The 26813-nt window shown below is 34.3% G+C and overlaps 5 protein-coding genes across 5 annotated transcripts; all 5 read right to left on the bottom strand.

The window, feature by feature from the left end:
- Positions 1 to 1613: 1613 nt before the first annotated feature.
- On the bottom strand, positions 1614 to 3116 carry LOC145312997 (uncharacterized). The gene is made up of 4 exons (XM_080152215.1): positions 3011 to 3116; positions 2654 to 2785; positions 2039 to 2149; positions 1614 to 1844 (listed from the first exon to the last, which is right to left on the bottom strand). Exons 1-4 carry the CDS (start codon positions 3097 to 3099, stop codon positions 1760 to 1762), a joined length of 417 nt encoding a protein of 138 aa, XP_080008341.1. The 5' UTR covers positions 3100 to 3116; the 3' UTR covers positions 1614 to 1759.
- Positions 3117 to 5238: 2122 nt separating this feature from the next.
- LOC145312949 (uncharacterized) lies at positions 5239 to 7826 on the bottom strand. Its single transcript, XM_080152161.1, has 3 exons — positions 6513 to 7826; positions 6096 to 6182; positions 5239 to 5609 (listed from the first exon to the last, which is right to left on the bottom strand). The coding sequence occupies exons 1-3, from the start codon at positions 7789 to 7791 to the stop codon at positions 5239 to 5241; spliced, it is 1737 nt and encodes a 578-aa protein (XP_080008287.1). The 5' UTR covers positions 7792 to 7826.
- Positions 7827 to 8144: 318 nt separating this feature from the next.
- Positions 8145 to 10894, bottom strand: LOC145312996 (uncharacterized). Its single transcript, XM_080152214.1, has 2 exons — positions 8557 to 10894; positions 8145 to 8303 (listed from the first exon to the last, which is right to left on the bottom strand). Exons 1-2 carry the CDS (start codon positions 9200 to 9202, stop codon positions 8158 to 8160), a joined length of 792 nt encoding a protein of 263 aa, XP_080008340.1. The 5' UTR covers positions 9203 to 10894; the 3' UTR covers positions 8145 to 8157.
- Positions 10895 to 11078: 184 nt separating this feature from the next.
- On the bottom strand, positions 11079 to 12016 carry LOC145315040 (uncharacterized). The gene is made up of 3 exons (XM_080155098.1): positions 11898 to 12016; positions 11444 to 11667; positions 11079 to 11236 (listed from the first exon to the last, which is right to left on the bottom strand). Exons 1-3 carry the CDS (start codon positions 11990 to 11992, stop codon positions 11094 to 11096), a joined length of 462 nt encoding a protein of 153 aa, XP_080011224.1. The 5' UTR covers positions 11993 to 12016; the 3' UTR covers positions 11079 to 11093.
- A 797-nt stretch (positions 12017 to 12813) lies between these two features.
- LOC145312948 (uncharacterized) lies at positions 12814 to 16464 on the bottom strand. Its single transcript, XM_080152160.1, has 5 exons — positions 15931 to 16464; positions 15492 to 15666; positions 14472 to 15024; positions 13826 to 13981; positions 12814 to 13405 (listed from the first exon to the last, which is right to left on the bottom strand). Exons 1-5 carry the CDS (start codon positions 16009 to 16011, stop codon positions 12814 to 12816), a joined length of 1557 nt encoding a protein of 518 aa, XP_080008286.1. The 5' UTR covers positions 16012 to 16464.
- Between the last annotated feature and the right edge of the window lie 10349 nt (positions 16465 to 26813).

Below are 26813 nucleotides of genomic sequence, written 5' to 3'. Positions count from 1 at the left end.
GAGTAAAAATATTTTTTGGGGGAGGGGGTGAAGACACCCTGCACAAAAATAGTTTAAAACCTTTCCAGGACCTATAAGAAGCTTCACTTTAAAGGAGAACAATATCGGTTTAGCGGTTATCCTTCGGGACAGACAAAAAACGCTTACTACTTTATATAATAGGATATCTTACTTTGCTTCTCCTTCCATAACAGAGGCTTGTCCGACCTTCTGATCATCATTTTGTGCCGCCGGACATTTCTCGGATTGCTCCCTGAATTAAGCAATCATATTATTATTAAATAGTAAACTTTTTATGGTCCACATTTACCACTCCCACCTTACCCCTAGAGGCATACTTGCTAGTTTTGTAATATATAAAGGTGAATTTGTCTGTACCGAAAAATCATTTACAACACAGTCGCCCGGATAAAGTATGAAAAAAGATTATTAAAAGAAACTAGTGGCTACGCCCCTAGAAACCTCTAGGGGCACTTAAGGTTGGAAGGGGAAAAATCAACATCTTCCCATTTTCAATTTCAGTTTCAGAAGAGTAAAAATATTTTTTGGGGGAGGGGGTGAAGACACCCTGCACAAAAATAGTTTAAAACCTTTCCAGGACCTATAAGAAGCTTCACTTTAAAGGAGAACAATATCGGTTTAGCGGTTATCCTTCGGGACAGACAAAAAACGCTTACTACTTTATATAATAGGATATCTTACTTTGCTTCTCCTTCCATAACAGAGGCTTGTCCGACCTTCTGATCATCATTTTGTGCCGCCGGACATTTCTCGGATTGCTCCCTGAATTAAGCAATCATATTATTATTAAATAGTAAACTTTTTATGGTCCACATTTACCACTCCCACCTTACCCCTAGAGGCATACTTGCTAGTTTTGTAATATATAAAGGTGAATTTGTCTGTACCGAAAAATCATTTACAACACAGTCGCCCGGATAAAGTATGAAAAAAGATTATTAAAAGAAACTAGTGGCTACGCCCCTAGAAACCTCTAGGGGCACTTAAGGTTGGAAGGGGAAAAATCAACATCTTCCCATTTTCAATTTCAGTTTCAGAAGAGTAAAAATATTTTTTGGGGGAGGGGGTGAAGACACCCTGCACAAAAATAGTTTAAAACCTTTCCAGGACCTATAAGAAGCTTCACTTTAAAGGAGAACAATATCGGTTTAGCGGTTATCCTTCGGGACAGACAAAAAACGCTTACTACTTTATATAATAGGATATCTTACTTTGCTTCTCCTTCCATAACAGAGGCTTGTCCGACCTTCTGGTCATCCTTTTGTGCCGCCGGACATCTCTTGGATTGCTCCCTGAATTAAGCAATCATATTATAATTAAATAGTAAACTTTTTTTTGGTCCACATTTACCCCTCCCACCTTACCCCTAGAGGCATACTTGCTAGTTTTGTAATATATAAAGGTGAATTTGTCTGTACCGAAAAATCATTTACAACACAGTCGCCCGGATAAAGTATGAAAAAAGATTATTAAAAGAAACTAGTGGCTACGCCCCTAGAAACCTCTAGGGGCACTTAAGGTTGGAAGGGGAAAAATCAACATCTTCCCATTTTCAATTTCAGTTTCAGAAGAGTAAAAATATTTTTTGGGGGAGGGGGTGAAGACACCCTGCACAAAAATAGTTTAAAACCTTTCCAGGACCTATAAGAAGCTTCACTTTAAAGGAGAACAATATCGGTTTAGCGGTTATCCTTCGGGACAGACAAAAAACGCTTACTACTTTATATAATAGGATATCTTACTTTGCTTCTCCTTCCATAACAGAGGCTTGTCCGACCTTCTGGTCATCCTTTTGTGCCGCCGGACATCTCTTGGATTGCTCCCTGAATTAAGCAATCATATTATAATTAAATAGTAAACTTTTTTTTGGTCCACATTTACCCCTCCCACCTTACCCCTAGAGGCATACTTGCTAGTTTTGTAATATATAAAGGTGAATTTGTCTGTACCGAAAAATCATTTACAACACAGTCGCCCGGATTAAATACCAAAAAAAGAAGTGAAAAAAATTTCTTACTTTGTTTGTGTTTCCAAACAAGCGATCTCCTCTTCCAAAGAAGCAATTTTTTGCTTTGCTGCCCCAAGGTCTTGTTTTATTTTCTGCATTGTCTCCCATCCATCGTCGTCCCTGAAAAAAAAAAAAAAATAATACTAAAGTAACAGGATGTCCGTGTTTATGTACCGAAGGATCTCGATAACCACTGAACAGATCGGGTTCTTCTCATAGGTACCGGCAAGGGAAGGGAGTGGCAAAAGAAACTTTAAGAGATATACTTCATATTAGAGGGTTTAGCGTAGCTGCTAATTTGAAATATCAGGGGTGTATATCCTATATGGGATCCCCTGTTCAGGTGGTGGGGGGAAAATAACTAAAATATGTGTGGTAGGACCAAAAATTTTAGTTCTTTCAATATTTCTCCATTTCCGTCCCTACTTGGTGAGATAAAAATAGGTGGGAAAAAAATACAAAATTTTGTACCACGGGAACAAAATAAATCTTGTGCGTAATGTACACCCCTGAATGAAACTATAATTATTCGCCATAACAATAATGTTTATCCTACTCTTTTCAATCCGGCTACTACCACCTTCCGAACAGAAATAGAATGGTAACAAAAATAAATAAACTTACGTAGTGCAATCCAAAGTTAGGTTCAAATCTTCTGTATCAGACGATTTAGGAGGGGTATCAGGCAGGTCAGCCAGCTTAGCAGGCAGCTCAGGCTCAGACACACTCATTTCGTTCTTCTCTTTTTCGCTATCACTGAAATATATAAATATATATTATATATCCCAGGTAATCGGACCTTTGCCCAAAGAAGTAATTACCAAAAAATATGTAATATGTATTTATGTAATTATGTTGTGATGGATTGTCGAATCCGATTCGATGAATGGTTACCAAAATATAGCTAGGGACGGACGGACGGACAGACAGACAGACAGACATCATTCTACTTCGTTTTATACATATTAAAATATTACTCACCCACTTGTGGTTTCCGGCTTCTGTTCTTCGTGCTGTTCGTCTCTCTCTAAGTCGGCTGCTGCTGTGGCTGACATGGACATGTCAGACATTCTATATTAAATTTGAAAAGAAACAAATTATCACTGGTAATTAAATTTTCATGAATAAATGTCCAAAAAACTGACGTAGGGAATTTTAATATAATAGGGTCCAGCAAGATCACATATTGGTATATCTTATATTGTAAACAAGTATATAGACAAATTTCATTTACAAAAAGTTAATACAAATTTGAAACGTTCTCTTTTTTAATTACAGCACATAAACATTACGGATTTTACCATGGAAATCTACCACCGTATTAATTAAAACATTCCCTACGATAACTGTCATATATATAATATTTATATACAAAATTAAACAAATATATAAAATTAACAAAAGCTAGTTGTGAATACTTTTTTTCCTTAGTTTAGGGGGTAAACTACAACTGCTATATACTGAATTACAAAAAATGCGACAGATTATACAACAAAAAATTTTCAGTTTAAGCTCTTAACTTTAAGCTCATTAAACTTAATTGGTGGAAAGGGGTAGTTTCACAAAATGCATTTGAACTTAATTTTGTGAATTGCATATTTTTCTTTGTTAAGATGGTAAAAGTACGTGGTAGAAAATTTAACTTTCTTCAAATTTATGCCATATAAATAGAGTTTAAACACATTTAAACAGGTTCAAATATACGGTTCACTAAATTAACTTCAAATGCATTTTGGGAAACTACTCCTTTCTAGATATTATAAAAAAAAGTTGAAGATGAAACTTATGAAATAAAAAAAAATTACATATAAATATATATATACGTAAAGTCCTGGAATTATTGGGATTGACTGGGAGCTATCAGGTCTTCGTCTTGTTCTTCGTCTTGTTCTTCGTCTTGTTCTTCGTCTTGTACTTCGTTTTCAGACGAAAGTTCCGACGAATAATACTTGTCTCCATTCTGCCAGGGATGTATATTCTACATGGTTCGGATGTGTAATATTTTTTCCAATTCTGCACAGGGATGTATATTATATTTCATTAAATATAAATAGATGGAGGTAAGAAAAAAAGGTAATAATTAAGAAAACTGAAAACATTTGTAAATTTTAAAAATTTTTAGCCGTGGACAAACAATATTTCTTGTGCAGAATATACACCCCTTTCCCGAATCAGCTGTAATGTAGCTGCCAAAGATACTGTAATTGTTTATGTTCTGAGAACATTGTTGAGAACTTGCTCTCTGTGGTGGTCTGGAGCTTGATCTTTTCTTCTTCTCTAACTCTTCATCTTCAGGCCTGATTCCCTGTTCCCACAATCTTTGCTTCTTCATGTTGGCCTTTACTCGTTTGTTGGCATCTCTTCTTGTCCGAGTCTCACCACGCTGGCCGAAATCGGGCAAATGTGTATTTGTTCTGTTCAACATTTGCTGCATCCTAATTTGGTTAGGTTGCTCACTGAGTTGACTATTACTACAACCTGGCTCTGGACTGAGTTGACTATAACTACAACCTGGTTCTGGGTTTACGTCTTCATCAGGATTTGATGTGCCTGCGCAACTTTCAGCATATTCCCGGCTTGAATTTTGTGCTCTGCTCGTGCTTGCTCTGCTCTGGTTTCTGTACAACACCGCTTCAATTTGATTCGTTGATGGAAATGTTGTTTGTTTTCTGGGACGTTTAGGAACTTCTTTGGTAGGCTTTGGCTTTTGGGCCACTTTTGCTTTTGGCCTGCGTTCAACTTCTTCTTCTTCACTACTACTACTACTGCCAGTTCCAGTGTCTGGGTCTGATTGATGACCTTGATCTGTATCATCACTTTCTGGTGCTTCTTCTTTGATGTCAGAAATTAATTCACCTTCTTCTTCATCTTTTTTCCACTTTGCTTTTTCTCCTACAAAGAAATAAAAAATGTTAAAGCAAATGTACATAATTGTAGCTTCAATATTATTTCCATACATTAGTTACTATTAATCAGATTCAAATGAAAACAAGCAATATTTTTTACCCTATATTTATATGCCAATCAAAGATAAAAGGGGGAATTTTGCATTGGCAGTTGCTTTATAGGGGTACAATATGGAACTGTGAAGAAACGGCGTCGCCACCGCCGAGAACCGCCAATAAAAGCCCCAAAAAAATTAGGCTGGTTTTAGTTTTGGTTTCAAAAAGTGTCACTTTCGCCCACCCCCCCCCCCCCCCCCCCATTTATTACATTAAGACCTGTAACTTACCGTCAATGTTGATGAGTTCTAAAATTTCCCTTTGGTTGTGTATAGAAACATTTGAGCCTACTGCAACAACCTCATAATGACCCGTGTGGTTTTCAATTATAATGGCAAGTTTGGGTAATATTATTCCACATGGATGTATCCGAATTTCCTTACTTGCATTGCCGTCATTCTTGCCCTCAATGTCCTCAACCTCCAAAATTTCGTCACTCTCGTTTCCGTCATCTTCGTTATCCACCTCGAATGATGGTTCATTTGAGTCCAGCTGTAAACTTCTCTTGGTTTTTGCTTCGGCTTCCAATGCGGTTTGCCTTCGCTCCCGGTTCTTCTTTGGAATGATCGGCACATCATCTAAATAATTATTATAGTCATTATTTCAAATAGTATAAATGTTACCCAACCACCCCCCCCCCCCCCCCCTCCAAGGAAATAGCTTAAAATCACCGCAGGACCAATACACAGAAGAGTAGAATCCGATCTCCAGGACACAATTAATACCATAAAAAACCTAGTTTTTACCACTTTTATGGTAAAATTTTACCAGCCTATACGATTTAAAAGGTGGTAAAATTTTACCGTAACCTCGATCGATTCAGTGGTTACTGAGATCTTAAGCTTCTGACGGCCGGACAGACATTAAGCTACTTAGTATTATAGATAGCGGCTGCGCCCATACAAATTTTAGCCTAAAACCCTGTCAGGGCCTGTACGAAGTTTCCCTTAAAACAAAATTAATCCACAGGGTTTTTATCTAAGACTACTTCTCAACTAAAATATTAATAAACTTAAATTTAGGTGATACAGTTCCTACGTTTTTCAAACTATAAATAACAATACCTTCGGCATCCTCATCATTCTCATCACTGCTGCTTTCCTCCACGACACTTGTTGCCTTTCCAGTCACCTGTCTCTCGTTACTGTTGCCTGTAAATAATTAATTTATACATTAATTTTATACGTTTCCAAACAAAAAGCAAGTACTGAAAACATTTTTTCCACCCCCCCACCCCCCCTACTTGGTGGAAAAAAAATTTTAAAAGGAAATGTGTTGTAGGAGGGATAGAATAAATAAATCATAGAGTTCTTTAAATATTTTTCAATTTTCCCCCTACTTGGTGAAAAAAAACTAGGGGGGGGGGGAAGAAAAATTTAAAAAAAATTAGTAGCAGAGGAAAAAAAATCTTGTGCAGTATATACACAATACGAGGAAAGATAAAACTTATAAATAATAATTAATGTTCAACAAATATGTACCTGTGATTGAATTATTTCGTCCATAAAATTCTTTCTGTCTTTGCAGTGGTGGAAAGTTTGGTGGTGGTTCATCATCTTGCATTGGCACTGTATCATCAAGATTTCCCACATTTTGGCCCTCATCGTCTGTTTCACAAATAATTATCTTCTTCGACTTTTTCGAGCCCTTTCCTTTTCCATGCTTCTTCCTTTTGGAGCTTGTGATGTTTTCAAATACATTTACTTTGGGTTTATTATTGGACTGGCTGTTGACAATTGGATCTTCATATAACCTACGTGGCTTTACTGGTTGCTTTACTGGTTCTGGAGTTACTGCTGGATTCTCCGCGGGTGGTATGCGTAACTCATTCCCAATCTGATCATCATTTGAATTCATTTCAACGTCGTCGCCTCCGTCATCAATTACAAGCTCCTCACCATTGTTGCTTTCTTCATCAGCAATGTTTTCCATACCATTTTCTTCAACAGCATTGCCTTCAGCATCATTGTCTTCAACAGCATTGCCTCCACCATGATTGCCTTCACCATCATTGTCTTCACCATCAGTGGATTCATCAGCAGTGGAATCATCAGCAGTGGAATCATCAGCAGTGGAATCATCAGCAGTGGATTCATCAGCAGTGGTGTTCATTCTTCCGATCTTTCTATTTCTGGAAATTACTGTTGCTTTCTCACTGGCATTGTGAATCTTTGTCTGTTCTTCACTCATTTCTGGTTTCAAATTTACTGTGGCGTACGTATAATACATTACAGCTCTTGCTATAACCTTCTTATCACTATGGACTGTCTTGAAAAATTGCTTGGATTTCTTTGCATTCCCAATGTCTGCATAATTTTTGATCTGAAATGTAGTACTCGACTTGTCATTGTTTCTTTTCAAGTAAATCTGGTTCTTTCCTTGAACTTCGTGGGGTAAGCAACCCATTGAGTGGGCACCTAACATGTAGTAAAATTTCTTGTCTTCGGCTGTAACACCTGGTGTTGAAGTTGTGATTGTCTTCGGTTTAATACGCCGCTTAATTCTTTGTATCTCTGCAGGGGCCAGATACAATTCACACATCTGTAAGGCTGATCGTTTCTGTGGCTTTTCCTTCTTGTCTTTCTTGTCTTTCTTGTCTTTCTTGTCTTTCTTGCCTTTCTTATTGCTTGTCTCCTTGCTTGGCTTGAGTTCAAAAACCTGTTCGAACTTGTAGAGGGGGGTTGACAATGCGCGTTCTTGTTTTCGCGTTACCAGCCCTCGAAATAACCTCCAGCAGACAGGATCATCATTAGCAATCATATAATCTTCGGCCCTCTTCCTATTTTCACAAAAACCAGTCGCGTCCTTTTTAAAAGTGTGTTCGAAATTGCGCTTGAACCTAGATAAAAAAAGGGTTTATATCAAAACAGTCTCAATATATAACATATAACATATATCAAGAAAAGATGAACTAAAAGTCTTGCCACATAAAAAAATACATGGTACAAAATTGAAATTCTTTGAAACATATGCCATAGAAATGTAGTTTAACAATTTAACAAGAATACAATATGCAGTTAACATTTCGTGAAACTACTTTTTTAACTAAAGAACATTGAAATGCATTTTGTGAAACTACCACTTTCACATTTAATAGACGCGGAATAGATGCGATAAATAATTGAATTACCTACAAGCTTGTACGTGGTTCCTCACTAGAAAAAGGTCGCTTGAAGACACATAGGTTCCTGTTCTCCACAAATTTGGTGGGATAGCTTCATGTAGGTACGTCTCGTTAAGCACTAACTTACAATGATCCAAGAAACGTTCCACTGAAATAATAATGAAATTTTCAATTAACTATGCATAGGTACATGTTTATTATTGTACCAGGGGTGTATATTCTGCACAAGATTTATTTTCACAAATAAAATATATATATAAAAAGATTATTGTACATGGTCACCTGCTAGCAAGAATAGGAATGCCCCTTTTATTCGGTTTATTTCCCTTGCCCCCACCTCCCTTCTCCCTGTTTTAAACGTTTTCTCATCATGTCAAATTTACAAAATAATATTTACTTACCAGTTTCGTCATCAATAAGTTCCGGAGCAGTCCAAAAGGCAGCGGTGATGCGGGCGTCAAAGGTGAACTGCTCGAACACGACATATAGGAAGGTTATGATGTCTCGGCATACTTTCAGTAAGGTTTGCCAGCCTTTATCCACTTTCAGTGAGTCATCGAAATTTTGGATGAAAAAGACAATTTCTTCTCTTCGCATATAACCATCTTTTTCCAAGGGGTCATGGTTCTGTATTCTTTCTTTGTAAAATTCTGGTGAGAAAATACGGTCCACGACAACATCCTGATTCTCACTAGGCCCTTTATTCGCCTCCTCCTCATCAAGCTCATCCACATTGGTCAGTCTTCTTAGATCAGTCACCAAGGTTTCCACTATTTTTCCGGTTTTCTTCATTTCTGTTGTCAGGGTTACAGTATTTTCAGCCATATCTCTTGATACACTGTCTTGCAGGTCTTTGATTTCATTCTTCACTAATTCATGGTTTGTGGACGTTTTGTTTACCAAGTTTCTGATGGACGCATTAATGGGCTCTATTTGATTTTTCATGTGTGAGGTCAAGAAAGTACGTAGCTGCTGAAATTGGTTCTGAATTTGGTTCATAACGGCCCCGGTGAACAAATCCTTAAAATTAAACATATTAAACCACATATTTTCAAGTCTTGGTATTTTAAAAACTACGTGGTAGAAAAGAAGACTATCCACAAACAAGAGCAAGTGATCCTAAGCATCTTCCATCATTTTTGGACTTTGACAAACAAAAAAACTTGGTAAAATTTGACCAACTTTTTGGTAAAAATTGACAAGGTAAATTTTTAGGCTAAGTCCAGATTTTTGGACTTTGACCAAAAAATCAACTTGGTAAAATTTGACCAACTTGTTTGTAAAAATTTACAAGGTAAATTTTTATTGGTCAATGTTTACCAAAAATTTAGTCAAATCTTACAAGTTATTTTTTCCAGGCTAAGTCGATATATATCCTAAATAATTGTAATTTGTATCCTCTGGATGACAAAATGAAATAAAAATAATACCTCGCTTTCTTCCATCTCACCAGAAGGGCCAGATGATCCCTGGGGTCGTGATGACTGGGACTGGGGTCGTGATGATGTTGCAGGAGGAACTACAACTCTCGCGGTCCGTTGACTCGCGGAGGGGTGCCGTGCCCGTGGAGATGGAGGTGGGGTAATATTTATTGGCCTTATTGGAGATGTTGTGGTTCTAGTTGTGTTCTAAAAATAATATAGATAATTATTGTAAAGCATTACTTACCGAGGATTATAGTTTTAAACAACACCGGCATTATCCTAATTTTTTTCTTCTATTTTTTAAAACTTTACCCTCCCCCCCCCCCTCTCCCGACAAAATGACTGTGTTAGGTTAGGCTAGGTTAAGTTATATGGTTAGAGGGACCCAATTTGTTCAACGGTTAACGAGATTTGTTGGTACAAACCCACAAACAGACATCATGTTAGTAAGTTTAGTTTAACAACAAAACACCAACAAACCAAAAACCGATAACAATAAAACTTAAAATCCTACCTTTGCTGTTGTACCTTTGCCACCTCCAGTAGATTTGTTGCTTCCAGGTTTGGCACTTGCAGCTTTGGCACTTCCACCTCTGGCACTTCCATTAGGTTTGCCACCTCCAGTAGGCTTGTTGTTCTAAAGCAAGAAATAATTGTTGTATTTACAATGCATAATAAGATATTAGATAGCAGTGGCTACGCCCCTAGAATTTTAATTACTAATATCAAATGTTAAACACACTGTGGAAAATTAATAAATAATTATACTTGGTCAATAATCTTTTGTGGTCTGTTAAGCATGAACCGATAAGGTTTTCCTTTCGATCCGGTAACATGCGAATTTATAAGTTTTAAGAGCGAAGGGTAGCAGCAATTTGTACAATAGTAAATTAGGCCTTAAATATAATTTTTACCTTTACAGAACTAGCACTCTTTCCAGTCCTCGTCATTTTGGGATCTAGCTTGGTCAATTGCCAGTCGAAATTACGCTGTTGTATCCAGGTCGTTGGCATGGGCAATTTGCATAGTTTTAAATCTGAAATGTGTAGACAGAAATTAAAATTTTATGTAAAATTAAATTAAATTGCAAACATGTACTCTTTCAAATTACAGACTAGACTTATAACACTTTAACTTCATACCCATCGATGGCCAAAAAGGTAGGGTTTTGCTAAATTAAGTTGACATGCCTTTTTTAAAATTAGCTATAAAAAATAATTTTAATGAAAAAAATATTTTAAAGTACATTTCACATAAATTCCAAATAAAGAGGGAAGGGCCTTCAGTTGAATTTTACAACATTTTACATACATATTATAACAAAAGGGGGGGGGGGGGGAAGTGACACTTTTTGAAACCAAAACTAAAAGTCAAAGGAACTGAACTAAAGAAACGGTTACAGATCTGTCATTTTGCATGGCAGTTGTTTTATAAGGGTACAATATGGAACTTTTAGTTTTGGTTTCAAAAAGTGTCATTTCCCCCCCCCCTTTCTCTGCTTTCAATGTACAAAATTAAATTCCGATAGGAATTACGATGGAGACATCTTGATGCAACAGGTGTACGGAGATATGTGCTACTCTGTACTTCAGTAGGTTGGAGGCTAGTTGTGTTGGAGGATGGCTATAGTCTTCGGGATCGTCAGTCTTGCCTACTCCTAATACCAGGGGTGTATATTTTCAGTGTTTAAAACCATAAAACTTAATTCATATTTCCTAGACCCCCCCTTTACCACACTCTCCTCCTGGCATGATAAGAGAATTACAAATAAATTGTGGTAGGTTAAAAAGGAATTAGATGAAATGTATAGTTCATGAAATATTTCTATACAACAATTAATCATGTGCAAAATATACACCCCTACCTATTATTCTGGAATCTTCAGGAAAGGTGTATGCCGGAAAAAATGTCCTCACTTTGTGGACCAACCATACTGTTTTATCACGACGGCAGTCTGGGACAAAGTAGAGGTCTTGGCAGTCTGTATAGAATTGATTACTTTCGAACTTTCGTTTGTTGGCATTCCTTTTTCCCCTGACAGCCAGCTTTTCATTTATGTACGGTTTCACTGTGTGAAATATCAACAATCTAAATATGTCATTTATGTCATTAATGGCTGTTAAACGGAAAGGTATGTTGCTGGTGAAATCGTTATAGCTTAAGTGTTTGATCAGCAATACACGGAAAGAAAGTTATGTTACATTTTTAAAAATTACATTAAAATTTGTAAAGAGTGGGGGGGGGGGGGGGGAGAAGTGACACTTCTTGAAACCAAAACTAAAAGTCAAAGGAACTCAACTAAAAAAAAATAGTATTACCTGTTTGAAACCTCTTTAAGGCCAAAATTATATCCTCGGATGTAAGTTGATATCACATGATTGGCACTTTCGAAAGCATAACAACTGAACGCCATGGATGGTCCAAATCGGCGGACATGTTCCGGCATATGGTAAAGCATGTGAGTATTGTAACTCAAGCACGATTGGCCGTACATCTCCGCCAATTTTGAGTTCAGGACCATTATCATGGTCTTGAGCTCAGCCACACGTTCAGTTGTTATATGCTCTTCGAGACTGCGCAATATGTGGAATAAAAACTTGCATATCAGACGTTGTTCATCTTTAAGATTTGCCAACTGGAAAAAAAAAACATTGTAATAATTTAAGGTAAAACTAGCTCTTTCGCCCCTAGCCTCTAGGGGCTTCGCCCTATATACTTATTGGAAGTCCACCCTCCTCAATAGAAATATATATATAATATAGCACACGTGCGCAAATTTAAAAAGAATGTTATTGCTATACAATATAATGAAACTGAAATAAGCTTTAAATTCTAAAAAGATTATAATATGGTAAAAACCTACCTCTGCATAAAATATCATATGGTAGAAGCCCAGTACTTTGAATTCAGAACTTTTCAAATTGAGGGCTAGCTTCTTCTCTGTCAGGCGCATGATGGACGTACGGGGAACGCGATCAAAATCGCCAACAAGCTTCAATTGATCGTTGATTTCATCTATAATTGGAGTTACTGCAGTTCATGGTAAAATATGGGTGATAAGGAGAAAATTTTCAAAATTTAAGTTCTTTAAACTTTTCAAACTAACACTCTTTTAAGCGGCATAACAAGGCGTACAAATAATGTGTAATAGACATAAATCTAAAAATGCAGAATTTTATCGCAGTGCCGAGAAATGCGCGAAGAAAACACCTATTTTACGCGTCATTTCTTTAGTCAAATGCAGTACATCCCTGTAATTCTCTCCATTTGAACTAAGTCTTCTTCTTCCAATTCTGGATAACTATTACGTCCTTTCTTCAGGTACGTCATCACTTTCTTTACATAGCCCAGGTGCAACGCGTGCATCGGATCACTGGGGGTATCTTGTATTAAATCCAAGCTCGGGTCAAGGTCAGAAAAACTGGTTTTCATGTTCTGATTATTTTCCTCTAACTTGCGGAATTTCTCGTCAGACCTCGGCGTACCCATATTTTGACTGTCACTGGGGTAAAATACATTCATTGATTCGAACAATACCAAGTTCTTTTGACGGAGATAAGTCTGTGAAAAAGCCATCCCTGGAAGGTCACAGTGTGGGCATCCATTTTTTGATCCATGGCCAAGAATGCTGAATACATCGGCTCTGGCAACGGCATCGTGGATGATGGTTCTACATTGAAAGGTATGTCCAGGTAATCCTTCTTGAATTAGTTTGTTGATGAATCGGGTAACATTATCCAGAAAGTTGTAACTGTAGGGACGCCTCCTCGTCTTCTCAAATATGCTGACTGGCAATATAACACTGAAATCCTTGTTGAAGAATAACCTGAAATAATAAAGAAGAATTAATAATAATAGCATTTAATACCTTAGACTTAAAATTGTAGTCACTGATTTATAAAACGTAAAGGCTGGTAAAATTTTACCGTAAAAGTGGTAAAAACTAGGTTTACTTATGGTATTAATTAAGTCCTGGTATACAGTAAGACAGATTTTTATATATGTATGCAATAGAAAAAAGTATCAATTGTAAACTTAGTTTTCTTTCTTATTTGTTTATTGAATGGTTTCCTAAACTTTGGCTTTAAAAATCTGGGCTGTCAATTGATGTAAAACAAATATTTTGATATCCTTTGAAATATAGGCTGCCAATCCTAAAAAATATTTTTTCGAGGGTCATGCTGTATATGAAAAGAACTTTATCCCAACCCAACCCTTTCAAATCCACAATATATTAATTACTTACCTAATCCAGACAGTATAATAGGAGATATGAGATCCCTGAGCTGCTTTCACTCCGTCGCTCGAGATGTCAAAAGTTATATGATCATCAACGGCCTGTTGTCCATTCAACCGTTTAAAGTCTGTGATGGCGTCTTGGAGGATCTCATAGGTAGGGAATCTGGAAAAAGAAATATATTTTTAACTAAAACTTGCACAATTCAAAGAAATTTTGCACCATCGGGCTCCAAATAATATTACGATGAAAAGTAATGGAACAAGGATGACAACATCCATAAAAACCAAAGCACTGTAACGGTACGACAAACGGACATTAACAATTGTGAAGTATCTGAACTGAATTTAAAAATATTAAAGTCGAACCAAAATTGAATGTAAGTAAATTTGTTAAAAAAAAATACTTCAAGAAGGATAAGGTTTATGCACATACTTAAATTTTAAGGAATTAATTATAGAGTGGCTTCGCTTATAATATTGTTCTCAAGTTGTCGCAGGAAGCAATATACCAAAGAATGATCAAACTGATAATTAGAACACTTGAAAGTTTGTTGTTAAAAAAGGAGAAAAATCGACATGTTTAAAATGGACGTACGGAAATTCTGGTAATGATTATAGAAATGCTACGCTTTCTAAATCGTATATAAACATACCTGCACTCAATCAGTGAACCAGGAGCATTTGTAGGATTATATTTGTTTTCTTTGATTTCAACTTTGTATTTGGGTTTGAATAATGTATTATATGACGGAAATTTGAAAATACACGAGCGTTTCAGAATCGCCAGGATGATTCTAACTTTGTTGTGAGAGATGGGGTTGTCTAGAACACAAACGCTTCTGAAATCATTAACAATTTCTTTCTCAAGTTCTGTAAGATGTTTGAAGCGATCCCCGTCATGATCGCCATCAGGTTCGCCATCAGGTTCGTCATCAGGGTCATCGTCATCATCTGGGTCAAAATAATCTTCAGGTATATCAAACAATTCGACGTGGTCCCAGTCCTCGGCATCTTGAATGCTGTCATTGTCTGCATCATTATTATCGTTGGTATTATTGTTGTTAATATTGTCTACAACAATATTAATGTAGTTTGTTTCTTCAGGATTGTTATTTAATCGCTCCAAAACTTGGTTTGCGTAGCATTGATAACATATACTTTCGGTTTCCTTTGTGAAGTTGGTATTGCAGCCTGTACAAACTTTACCTAAAAAAATACGATGTTAAACATGGTGTTTTATAGTTATAAACCTTCCCGGGACCTATGTGAAGGTACCCTGTAAAGGAGAACCCAATCGGTTCAGCGGTTAGCAAGATCCTTTTGAACAGACACACAGACATCCTGTTACTTTAGTATAAGGATAATGCCGTAAAGAAAAACTAGTCAAATTAGAAAGTTAAAAAATTAAAAATTCCAGAAAAAGTAGATAAATGTAGAGAGTGGGTGAAGGTGGGTTAGGTTAAGGGATCCCATGTAGAATATACACCCCTGGAACAAGGATATCTTGAGACAAACTTAACTAACGTTTGATCAAACCAATTGTTTGAAATTTAGATTGAAAGGAAAATAAAAAACAAAAATTGGGAGACAATGTTTGTGGGAATTTGGACAAACAAACAACAAACAGACAGACCGACATCGTTATACTTTATATTACAGATATTGTAGGTTACCTTTTGACGATGCAGTTTCGTTCTCATATTCCACATCCATCAAATCCTCCTGCTGTTCTTCTTCTAGTAATGGCTGACTGTCTTCACTTTGTTGATGTTTCTTGCGCCAGTATTTACTTCTGGCTCTCGTTGCATTACAGAAGAGTTTTCTTATGGACCTCAGTTTATGCTGCAACTGGAAAAAGATTACATAATTAGTGAATTACTTATTTAAAATAATATAGGGGAGTTGTTATGGATCGTTATTTGGGCAAGCTACACGTGTCAATTGATTACAGTACATATGACTATACTGGTGTAAGAGCAAGCATGTTTATAGTGCGCTGACTGCAAGTGAAAAATAGAAATTAAAGTCGAGCATAGATTATACTTTAAGTACAGTAATGAAAAGTAAGGTCTCATCTTAAATATGTAGAAATAATTAGTTGTAAAAAGTCACCTGTACATTTTTCCTCTTATCTCCACTTCTTATACGCTTCAGTAGAGCTTTAGAGAGTGTACCAATCAAATTGTCTCCCATTTCAATAACGTCTAACAGGGGTGTATAGGTAACTCCTGAAATAAGAAGTATATGTTATAATCAGGGATGTATATTCTGCATGGGATCCCCTGCTCAGGGGGGGGGGGGGAATAAAAAATAAGTGGTTGGAGGAAAAAAAAATGTAAAAATTAAGAAAACTGAAAACATTTTTTCCATTTTGCCCCCCTCCTTGGTTAAAAAAACTAAAAAAATGTGTGGTAGGAGGGATAAAATAAATGAAATATAGAGTTCTTTAAATATTTTTCTATTTCCCCCCCTACTTTTTCAGAAAAATCTAGGGGGGAAAAAAAATAAAAAATTTTGTAGCAGGGGAAAAAAAATAAATCTTGTGCAGAATATACACCCCTGGTTATAATAATAAGGTTATTACTTGTTTACATATAACGAAAGAAGGAGAAAGCAAAAAAGGGGGGGGGGGGGGGGAGTGACACTTTTTGAAACCAAAATTAAATGTCAAAGGAACTCACAAAATAAAGAGTTAGAGTTACAAACATAAGAAAATACCCTTATTTATTCTTTGATTGTCTATAAAATTTATTAAACTTACCTATCAAAATTGTGATCCAATTATACATACGTCATCCAGCGTTGGTCTGACATTTTTTTACTTTGAAAAAAATAACTATATACAATATATACATAAAATTTTGTTTGTTCCAGTCCTGACCTGGATAATACCTATATAAATTTCCTGCCTTCCCTGAAAAGCCGACGAACGCATATATAATCGAGCCCCACTGGTCGTGACTTTTGCAGAATTCTGCAGTTGCATGGAGTTTTATTATAACAACAATGTTGAACCCAGAAAATTTGTTAATTTGCTATAAAATAAATAATAATAAATAATATAAAACAACATAACAAAAATATCAAAAAACAAAAACAAAAAATAAAACATATCAATTAAGATCTCCTAGAGAGCTATAGCCAGAAGCTTAAAAAACTGTACACGTGCATACGTAATCGTCGGCTTTAGGGGTAAATAATGTTTATTAATGTTTATATGCAGGAAATTATATATCTGCACGACCAGTGGGGCTCGATCACTGTCACCATGGGTACTTAATTATAAAATATATGGGCGCTGCAATCAAAGAGAGGTTAACGTAAATGTTCTGAAAGAACAAATTGATGTTATCCTCTTAGGAAATACCCCCCCCCCCCCTAGAAAAACGGCGCCTGGCCTCTACCTAGCCGTATAACTTAACCTAGCCTAACCTAACCCAGCAATTTAGTTTGGGGGGGGGGGATGGGGAGTTAAATAATACAAACAAAATTTTCTAAGAGGATAACGCCACAAATTACAATTAAAATTCGCTTTCAGCATGGATATCCGGAGGCTGGATGAAATCGCCGGCGGCGAGCTCGGCTTCTCCTAGCTTCTCCTTTCTCTTCCCTGAAAGGAAAGAACATTGAATTAAAAATGAGAAAACTAAAGCGTTTTTTAATGAAGAAACTCAAAGAATTCTGAAACATTTTTTGGTTAAAAACAATTTTTTCCCCTGCTACAAAAGACAACTAGCCATGAACAAGAGCAGGTGATTTGAAGCAACTTCCATCATTGATCCACTTATTTCTTTTTTCCCCCTCCCCTCCCCCCCCCCCCGGAGCAGAATATACACCCCTGCAATAATTTCGTAGTTTTTACCTTGTTACTCTGGGTTTTATTTAGAAAAAAGGGCTGACGTTGGTGAGGAAAGGTGCACAGTCGGCTTCATGGTCAATGACATATCTCTCGGTATCATCCAGGCGGGGTCTCTCGTTCTCGTAGAGATTCTCGGGCATAGGTTCATTCTTCTTTAAGTGTGTCTCTACCCAACCGTGATGGTATAACAGTTTTACTATTTCAACAGCGTCATCAATGCCACATGATTCTTCTTGAACTCGAATATTTAGCTTGGAGAAGAGTCTCAACATCCTAACCATGAGGGCGTCCCATCTGTCATGCAGCTCGTGGTATTGGTATGGATCCATCCTAATTTGAGGAATGATTATTTTGTTTGTCTTGTTTATTTTTGGGAGGGGTGTGATTAATGTTTTTTAACTTTCCGGTATTTTATTTGTCCTTAAACAAGGGGGGGGGGGGGAAGGCCTGGAGCTCCGGAACCTGGAGGCCTATCCAAAAAATATTAAAACTTGGGAAAATTCATCATATAAGAATGATTTTATCCCTAATAACCTATACTCTCAGTCCAAAGATAAAGCCTATACTCCCTGTTTACGCAAATGTGTCAAAACTTCCCCCCCCCCCCCTATTTATTTAAAACAAATTTTGTAGCAGGAGAAAAAAAATAAATCTTATACAGCTAATATACACCCATACCTGTTATTATGATGTACGCGTACCCAGGTGATTGACTTGAATAGCCTGTTATTCAGAACTATCTGAAAAGGTAGAATATTTAAGAAATAAAAAATTACAAAATAAAAATAGCTCGTATTCATTCGAATCCGGTGGATAGGAACAGGTGTTCTCATTCATACGCAAAAAAACTAGGTAACTAGCATATCGTATTATATGCATGGTTTTCTACGAATATAAAAATCTAAAAGCATAAGATTAAAAACAGTTATTTTTAGCCAGTGCCTCCGGCACCTCTGGGCCAAAAAAGTAGTTTCATTCTTATAATTGTACTCCTATATTTGCGACAATCCGTTTATACTACGGTGCAAGACATATATTTATTAATTTTACATTTAAAAAAGTCCTGTATATTACGTAAGCTAAAAAGAGTCCCAAAAATGGGAGAAAAAACGAATACGAAGAATATTTTAGAAAGAATTTTCAATAATTAATGATAAAATTTGAATTATAAAACAGAATGTTACATATTAACTTCAAAATTCACTGTAATTTCACTAAAAATGATTACTAAAATACAAAAATGCACCGTAGTCATATAGTCCAGTTGAATTATTGCGCCGATGGAAAGTTACGGTTGCCAACATACAGATTGAATAGGTGGCAAAACACTTTGCAAGACAGTTATATTTTTAATCGTAAAATTGCAACGAATAATAACATTTCATGAATTATATAAGTTATGCAGTTTTAATTAATTAACCGGTAAAATATTAAAATGATATTATATACATAAGGTGTTTTTTAAAGTTTGGCAACTTTGTCCAGCACGTTGATTTTATCATCTGAAAACAGGGTTACGAAAGTTAAATTAATGTAAATTTTTTTTAATGTGAATGTAATATATTTTTGCAATGACTTAAATGAAATATCATCGATAAAATATAAAAAAATATATTGCAATGGATATAAAAGAAATATTTTTCAATATAAAGTTGTATACCTGTACAGAGCATGTGCATGAATGCCGCTATACCGATTGAAAACTATTGTAAACAATGAGTGTTATATTTCAAGTCTCTTAGAGAAAATACGTGTTATATCCAAGTATGATTGACAGGAGATGGTCCATGTCACAAGATTTATATGAATGTCAGTTAAGAACGCCTAGAGAGCTATATATTCAGAAGTTTAAAAAAGTACTTGTCTACCAGTCTTGGCTGTTAGTGTTGATATATGGACCCTGCAATCAAAGAGTGGTTTGCGTAAAAGTAAGTGTTTAAATAATTTTAATATAAAAACATTAATAATGTAGGACCTTGAGCGTACGGTTTTAGGCTGCCTTCGATTAACGGTTTAAGTTTTACTAGCGGCTATGCCCCTTAGAAGCCTCTAGGGGCACTTAAAGTAGGAAGAGAAAAGTCGAGGCCTCATCCTATTTTTAATTTGAGTTTCAGCTATAGATTAAAATAAATAAAAAGCTTCGTTGTAAAAGAGAACAATATTAATATATTTATATAATAGGATAATTGTTTTAAGCCTTTTTTAACCCTTTTTGATTTGATCTAAGAAACACTTTTTATCCTATTCTTAATATTAAATAATCCGGGTTTAATATATATGAATGTAAAAGAAATATTAATAAATTATATTTAAATTGAATATTGTTTTTCAGGTTCAGCAACACTGATTCATCAGAAATAACTATTTGGGCGCTGCAATTAAAGATTGGCGAGATAGAAGTAAGTGTTTAAATAATGTAATAAAAAATCAATATAATTTAGGACCTTACGCATGGTTTTAAGCTGCTTCGATAAACTGTTTGTTTTATAATTTTTTAAACCTTTTTGATATATGATATAAGAACGACTTTTTATCCTATTCTTAATATTTAAAGTATTCTACTATTAATATATATAAATAATAATAGAAATATTAACAAATTATATTTCAATTAATATTGTTTTTCAGACTTAACCAGGAATCAGATTCGTGAGAAAATATATGGGCGCTGCAATTAGTGAATGGTTTACATAGAAGTAAGTGTTAAAATAATTTTAATAAGAACATGGATATTTTAGGCCATGTTATTAAGACTATCCTTTAACGAAGCCTTTTTAATTCAACCTTGCTACGAAGCCTTGTGTGATGGTAGAGTGTTTGAGTTCTTAGGGAACCACACTAATTACATAATATTATCTTGAGTTAGACAGGTTTTATAAGCTGTAAACAGACTAATACAATTAGATATGTCATTATCTTTAAATTATTTATTATAATCTATATAATAGCACCTTTGAAATAAGCTCATATTATATCCAACCTATATTCGCCCTTTAAGGTTTATGATTGTTTTAAGCGTAACGAATTTTTATACCCTTAATAGAAAGATATTATAAGATGTGTTTTATGTAAAATAATATTAAAAATATATATAAATTATATTTCAATTAATATTCTTTTTCAGGTTTAGCTTCGCACACAGCTGGGTTTATTCTCTGATTATAAGCTGACCGCAATTCGACCGTGGAACATTTCTTGCACCAACATGAAGCTGTTGCCATCAGAAATTCATCCGTTAAAAGTAAGTGTTTAATTATTTGTAATAAAAGATAGTTGGAATAATCCTACACGCAACTACGGCAACACCTCGGCCCCAAAAGGTAGTTTCCATGTATACAAGCATAACAAATATGAAGTTAATATACACAGACACACATCGAACTACCTTTATGAAACTGTATACTAAATTATATTAACAATGAAGCTATTATTAAATTTATTAGATAGATATTAAACTGGTTAGACAAAAGTTAATACATAAAAATAATGTACTAGATAGGTAGGTATTTAAAATTAGATTTTACTACTTTATATTATTGAAACAGTACATTCAGGATATTATTAAAATCTAAACAGCATTACATTCATCCTCGTGCATGTTTACTTCGTGAAGAACAGCTGCCAGTTCGGCAGCCTGGGCAGCGGCGGGCAGCAGAGGGGAAGGACGGCAGCGATTAAGATGTGTAGTAATCCATCCATGTTGATATAACCTCTTACAAACCTCCCTCTGGATCTCGACATTGTCAGTTCTGGCTCTAATCTCTAGACTCTCTCTTAAAACTAACATACGACTATTTAATTCATACCATAACTCCAAATTCCCGTTATAAGACATTCTTAGTTTCTCTCAGTCTGGTTATGTATTGATAACTGAATTAAACTTTCTCTAATAAGCAGGCACGTACACAAGCTGTTTCTACTTTCTCCATGAAATTTTCCCAAAACCGTTAACTTTCCTTTTTGTAAGGCCTTTTTGATTTGTTAATCCTTTAATTGCTTAATTTAAAAATGAATATTCTTTTTCAGGATTTTGGAGTTGAACCAGTTTTGAAGTGTGGAGCTTTGCAGTTCCATGGAGAACAACTAGAGTTCCATCTCAAGATGTAACAGTCACAGATTATACAAAAAATTTCATTATTTATTATGACGACAATGTTGAACCGAGAAAATATGTTAGTCAGTTAAAATTAACAAATAATTTACAGAACGATACTAATAAGTTTTATTATGACGATCAATGTTGAACAGAGAATATTCTGTTAGTCAGTTAAAATTAACTTAAATAAAGCGTATTGATTACAATCAGTGTTTATTATGACGACAATGTTGACACCTAACATTCCACAAGCTAAAATTCTAAAAAATATTGACTTTAACATATAAAGCGTATTGATTACAATCCGCCCAATCGGTGTTTATTAATTAAGTTCTACTCGAGAGCTCCAAACATTCCACAAGCTAAAATTCTAAAAAATGTTATTTACAGAAACGATACTAGTAAGTTTTGTAGTTTCAGTATTGACCTGGATAATATCTATATGACCTGTTATGTTATAATATGAAATAAATTCTAAATAAAATCATTATCATCATTATATTTTATTTGCGATTTTTATCATTAAGTAGAAGGATGTTTGTTTGGAAAAATCTGGACTTAGCCTAAAAATTTACCTAAAAATATTGACAAGAATTTAATTAACAAGTAAGAATGGAAAAACCTACCTTAAATACTGGAGATCTTGAGGCAAGTATAAACTTGTGCACTTTTAATTTGGAGGTACTAGTTTCTATCAAACAATCAGTAAACTCTGGATCCTCAAAACAATTCTCCAGGTCACCAGAGAGACAGGATACTGCACTTTCAGGTCCAGGTTTTATAACTTCCAGCCAAATAGTCAGAGTACCTCCAGGTAGGAGACTTGCCTGATTGTTCTTCAGTACATTAATCTCCATAAAAGCAGCATTACAATTTCCCTCTCCAGGTGGCACTGTTATCAATCGACATTTAGGCATCAGTACTAGACTGTTGTTATCTTGGATGCCAATCTTTTGTAGTTTCAGTATTGACCTGGATAATATCTATATGACCTGTTATGTTATAATATGAAATAAATTCTAAATAAAATCATTATCATCATATTTTATTAATTTCATATTCCATATAACGAAAGCAAATAGTGCTGAGTAAAAGGATGTTTGTTTGGAAAGTATTAGGTCTGAATATTTCCTCATTATATTTTATTTGCGATTTTTATCATTAAGTAGAAGGATGTTTGTTTGGAAAAATCTGGACTTAGCCTAAAAATTTACCTTGTCAATTTTTACCAAAAAGTTGGTCAAATTTTACCAAGTTTTTTTTTTTGGCAGAGTCCAAAAATCTGGACTTAGCCTAAAAATTTACCTTGTCAATTTTTACCAAAAAGTTGGTCAAATTTTACCAAGTTTTTTTTTTTGGCAAAGTCCAAAAATTTGGACTTAGCCTAAAAATTTACCTTGTCAATTTTTACCAAAAAGTTGGTCAAATTTTACCAAGTTTTTTTTTTTGGCAAAGTCCAAAAATTTGGACTTAGCCTAAAAATTTACCTTGTCAATTTTTACCAAAAAGTTGGTCAAATTTTACCAAGTTTTTTTTTTTGGCAAAGTCCAAAAATCTGGACTTAGCCTAAAAATTTACCTTGTCAATTTTTACCAAAAAGTTGGTCAAATTTTACAAAGTTTTTTTTTTTGGCAAAGTCCAAAAATTTGGACTTAGCCTAAAAATTTACCTTGTCAATTTTTACCAAAAAGTTGGTCAAATTTTACCAAGTTCATTTTTTTTGGCAAAAAAGATTAGCCTAAAAAAATACCTTGTCAAATTTTACCAACTTTTTGGTAAAAATTGACCAAATTGTGTTTTTTTGTCTAAGTCCGAAAATTCGGACTTAACCTGAAAAATAGAGTTGTAAAATTGACCACATTTTTGGTAAAACTTCCAAAAGTGGTAAAATTAAAAAAAAAAAAAAAAAATTTAAATTTAGGCTTCATTGTATAAAAGTCATTATTTTAAGGTACTACAACTGATTATGAAGAGCTGTTTTTTATTTAAAACACAAAAAACGGGTTTTTTGGTTTCGTCAAATTTTACAAAAAAAATGGTAAAATTTGACTAATTTTTTGGCTAAAATTTTTGCTGGTAAAATTTACCACGAAACTGGTATATTTTACCAGGTTGACCAGCTTTACCACTTTTCTGGTAAAACGACTCTTTTTTTATGGTATTTCGTAGAACCTGGGGGTTAAAGGGGTGATTACTCCCCTAAAATATTTTATTTTACCCCCTCCCCCCTCCATTTAAAATTTACCCCAACCATTTAGGAGGGGGTATTTACCCCCCCCCCCAAACAATTTTATACCCCCAAAATAATAAAACCCTAACAAAAAAAATATGGCGCGCTTCGCGCTCATTTTACTCCTAAATATTTAATAGTATTTCATTATTAGATAGGTATCTTTTTACATTATCAAATTACCCCCCAAAAAAATTTTTACCCCGGTGGTAAATTTTGGGGGGTGGCAAAAAAAAATTTACACCTGCCAGCAGATTTCAGGGGAGGACGCCCCTGCCACATAACTTTATCGAGTACATGAAAATCTTGTGGTACATCCAAGTAATGATATTTCGATTTTCATGTTATTACAAAGATAAAAATTTATGAATATAAAAATGTATTTCATGAATAAATATTACAGGACTTAAATGTAAAAGATTATATAAAAAAAAATATACATGTAAAAATAAATTATAATTTGTGATAAATTTTCTGACTTTTAAACAGAGGTATACAAATTTGATTTAGTGTCTATCAAAATTTTTTTTAAAAAGAACAATAAAATATATTTTGAAGCATAAAGTTTTACATTTTTTAAAAGCGAAGCTTTTCTATAATTAGGGTCGGTCCGTACGTCCGTCCGTCCGAGATAGATAGCTTTTATCGTTAATTTAGGCATGTTAGAATTGTCCTATCGATTTCAAACTTTGCATGATGATTCCTGTAGTAGTTATTACGATTTAGAAAGCGTAGCAACTCTATAATCATTTCTAGAATGTCCTTACGTCCATTTTAAACATGTTGATTTTTCTATTTTTTTAACAGCAAATTTTTATATGATCTAATTATCTGTTTGATCTGATTTTTGGTATATTGATTCCTGGGACAACAAAGAACAATATTTTAAGCGAAGCAACTCTATAATCAAATCCTAAAAATGTAAGTATGTCCATAAACTCAATAAACATTATCCTGTATCAAGAAGTTTTTCAACAAATTTACTTACAATTTTGCTTCGACTCTTATACTTTTATATTCTGATAATTCAGTTTAGACACTATACAAGTGTTAATGTCCGTTTGTCCTACCGTTTCAGTGCTTCGCTTTTATGGATGTTGTCATCCTTGTTTTTATTAAAAATACTATATTTTTATAAAAATGGTCTTTTTGACAAGAAGTGATTTATACTTTATGAATATAAATATAAATATACAATAGTAAATTAAAATTTAATTTTAGATCAATTCAAATATTTAAATACACTTTAGTTTTAACATATTAGAATCAGTCCATAAATTTATTTTTTTCTTATACCTTTCTTACAACTCTTCAACGAGATTCAAATAGTTTTTAACTATTATATTATTTAAGATAAAGGAAGCCGGCAAGAAATACACCGCTGAAAGACTGCCACAAGTAGACCCAGCATTCAGGCTTAAAATTTGGTCTGCTTGTGGAAGTCTTTCAGCAGTTTTTTTTTGAAAATGATAAAAATATTATTTTGGATTTTATGAATATGTTTTTGAAATCTTAATCATTTTTAAACTAATTTAACTTTTACAAATCATTTTTCCTTTATTATTAAGAGATCGAAGGAAATAAAAATTTACTTAATTTTTTTTTTACAAATTTTACCTTAACTTTTGCATTATTAAATTATATTCAAATAAAAGCAAATTTTTAAGATAATAGGTAACTTCAATAAAGTTCTTTAGTTATTTGGTAATCTAATTTTTTTTTAAAGTTTTTATATAGTTTATATCGAAGGAAATAAAAATTTACTTAATTTTTTTTTACAAATTTTACCTTAACTTTTGCATAATGAAATTATATACAAATAATAAAAGCAAATTTTTAAGATAATAGGTAACTTCAATAAAGTTCTTTAGTTATTTGGTAATCTATTTTTTTTTTAAAGAAGTTTTTATATAGTTTTTTGACAACTGTAGTGACTTTTTTTATTTAGAATAATTACAAAATTTAAAAATGATAATTCTTCAGTAAGAATAATTAAGACATGCTTGAATTAAAGTTAAATTTAAATGACAGTTTATTTTTATTTTGGAACACTGTGAAAAACTTACATTGCAGAAGTCTAATCTAAAACAAATTTAAAAATATTTTAAATTCAGCCACAGTCACCATCAGCCTCAACCACCCACGGGAACAGCCGTAATCAGCCACGCAGCTTACAGGAGAAGTAGCTGAGCAACACTCAGCCGCGCAGCTAACTCTGACCAAATTAGTTTTCTGTGGCTGATGCTTTGGGTGGTTGAGGCTTTGGGTGGCTGAGGCTTTGGGTGGCTGAGGCTTTGGGTGGTTGAGGCTTTGGGTGGCTGAGGCTTGGAGTGGCTGGGTGTGGCATCTGTCTTCTTTAAGCATTGAGGCTGCGACTAAGGCTGAGGCTTATTGGGTGGCTGAAAAAGCTGCGCGGATGATTATGAAGCTTCTCTCAGCCCCACGGCTAATGGTAGCTGCGGCAGCTATGGTTATTATACATGAATAGAATATGTTTTTTTACATTAAAAATGTATAATTAAACACATTAACAGCACATTGGTAAACATTATATATACACTGATACAGTCATGGCTGGTCAACCATAAATGACTGTTTGAATTTTTTGTCTTTTTTTACAATATCTACAAACTATTTTTTCTATAAAACCATAAATATAAACTTTTAAATTTGTCGACTGTTTATAAAATTAATTTTTGGAAGCAGCAACTAGTGCTTCATAAAAAATGACGTCATACAATACAAATTACAAATGAGAGGCCAGTATAAATTTGTAATTTATCAATGGTAAAATACTGGCCTATCATTGG

Source organism: Acartia tonsa, chromosome 3, assembly GCF_053477335.1.
Source record: "Acartia tonsa isolate MP-2025a chromosome 3, ASM5347733v1, whole genome shotgun sequence".
Classification (NCBI taxonomy): domain Eukaryota; kingdom Metazoa; phylum Arthropoda; class Copepoda; order Calanoida; family Acartiidae; genus Acartia; species Acartia tonsa.
This window is presented reverse-complemented; position numbering and strand designations above follow the sequence as displayed.

Coding starts and splice junctions, on each gene's coding strand:
- LOC145312997 (XM_080152215.1), bottom strand. CDS start 3,099: ATGTCTGACATGTCCATGTCAGCCACAGCAGCAGCCGACTTAGAGAGA. Junction 2,786..3,010: donor AAGCCGGAAACCACAAGTGG/GTGAGTAATATT, acceptor TATATATTTCAG/TGATAGCGAAAAAGAGAAGA. Junction 1,845..2,038: donor TGTTTGGAAACACAAACAAA/GTAAGAAATTTT, acceptor TGCTTAATTCAG/GGAGCAATCCAAGAGATGTC.
- LOC145312949 (XM_080152161.1), bottom strand. CDS start 7,791: ATGATTGCTAATGATGATCCTGTCTGCTGGAGGTTATTTCGAGGGCTG. Junction 6,183..6,512: donor ACGAAATAATTCAATCACAG/GTACATATTTGT, acceptor AATTATTTACAG/GCAACAGTAACGAGAGACAG. Junction 5,610..6,095: donor GAATGATGAGGATGCCGAAG/GTATTGTTATTT, acceptor ATAATTATTTAG/ATGATGTGCCGATCATTCCA.
- LOC145312996 (XM_080152214.1), bottom strand. CDS start 9,202: ATGTGGTTTAATATGTTTAATTTTAAGGATTTGTTCACCGGGGCCGTT. Junction 8,304..8,556: donor ACTTATTGATGACGAAACTG/GTAAGTAAATAT, acceptor TTATTATTTCAG/TGGAACGTTTCTTGGATCAT.
- LOC145315040 (XM_080155098.1), bottom strand. CDS start 11,992: ATGGCGTTCAGTTGTTATGCTTTCGAAAGTGCCAATCATGTGATATCA. Junction 11,668..11,897: donor CTTAAAGAGGTTTCAAACAG/GTAATACTATTT, acceptor TGACATATTTAG/ATTGTTGATATTTCACACAG. Junction 11,237..11,443: donor TGAAGATTCCAGAATAATAG/GTAGGGGTGTAT, acceptor CCCTGGTATTAG/GAGTAGGCAAGACTGACGAT.
- LOC145312948 (XM_080152160.1), bottom strand. CDS start 16,011: ATGGGAGACAATTTGATTGGTACACTCTCTAAAGCTCTACTGAAGCGT. Junction 13,982..14,471: donor GGTTCACTGATTGAGTGCAG/GTATGTTTATAT, acceptor TTCTTTTTCCAG/ATTCCCTACCTATGAGATCC. Junction 13,406..13,825: donor TATTATACTGTCTGGATTAG/GTAAGTAATTAA, acceptor TTATTATTTCAG/GTTATTCTTCAACAAGGATT.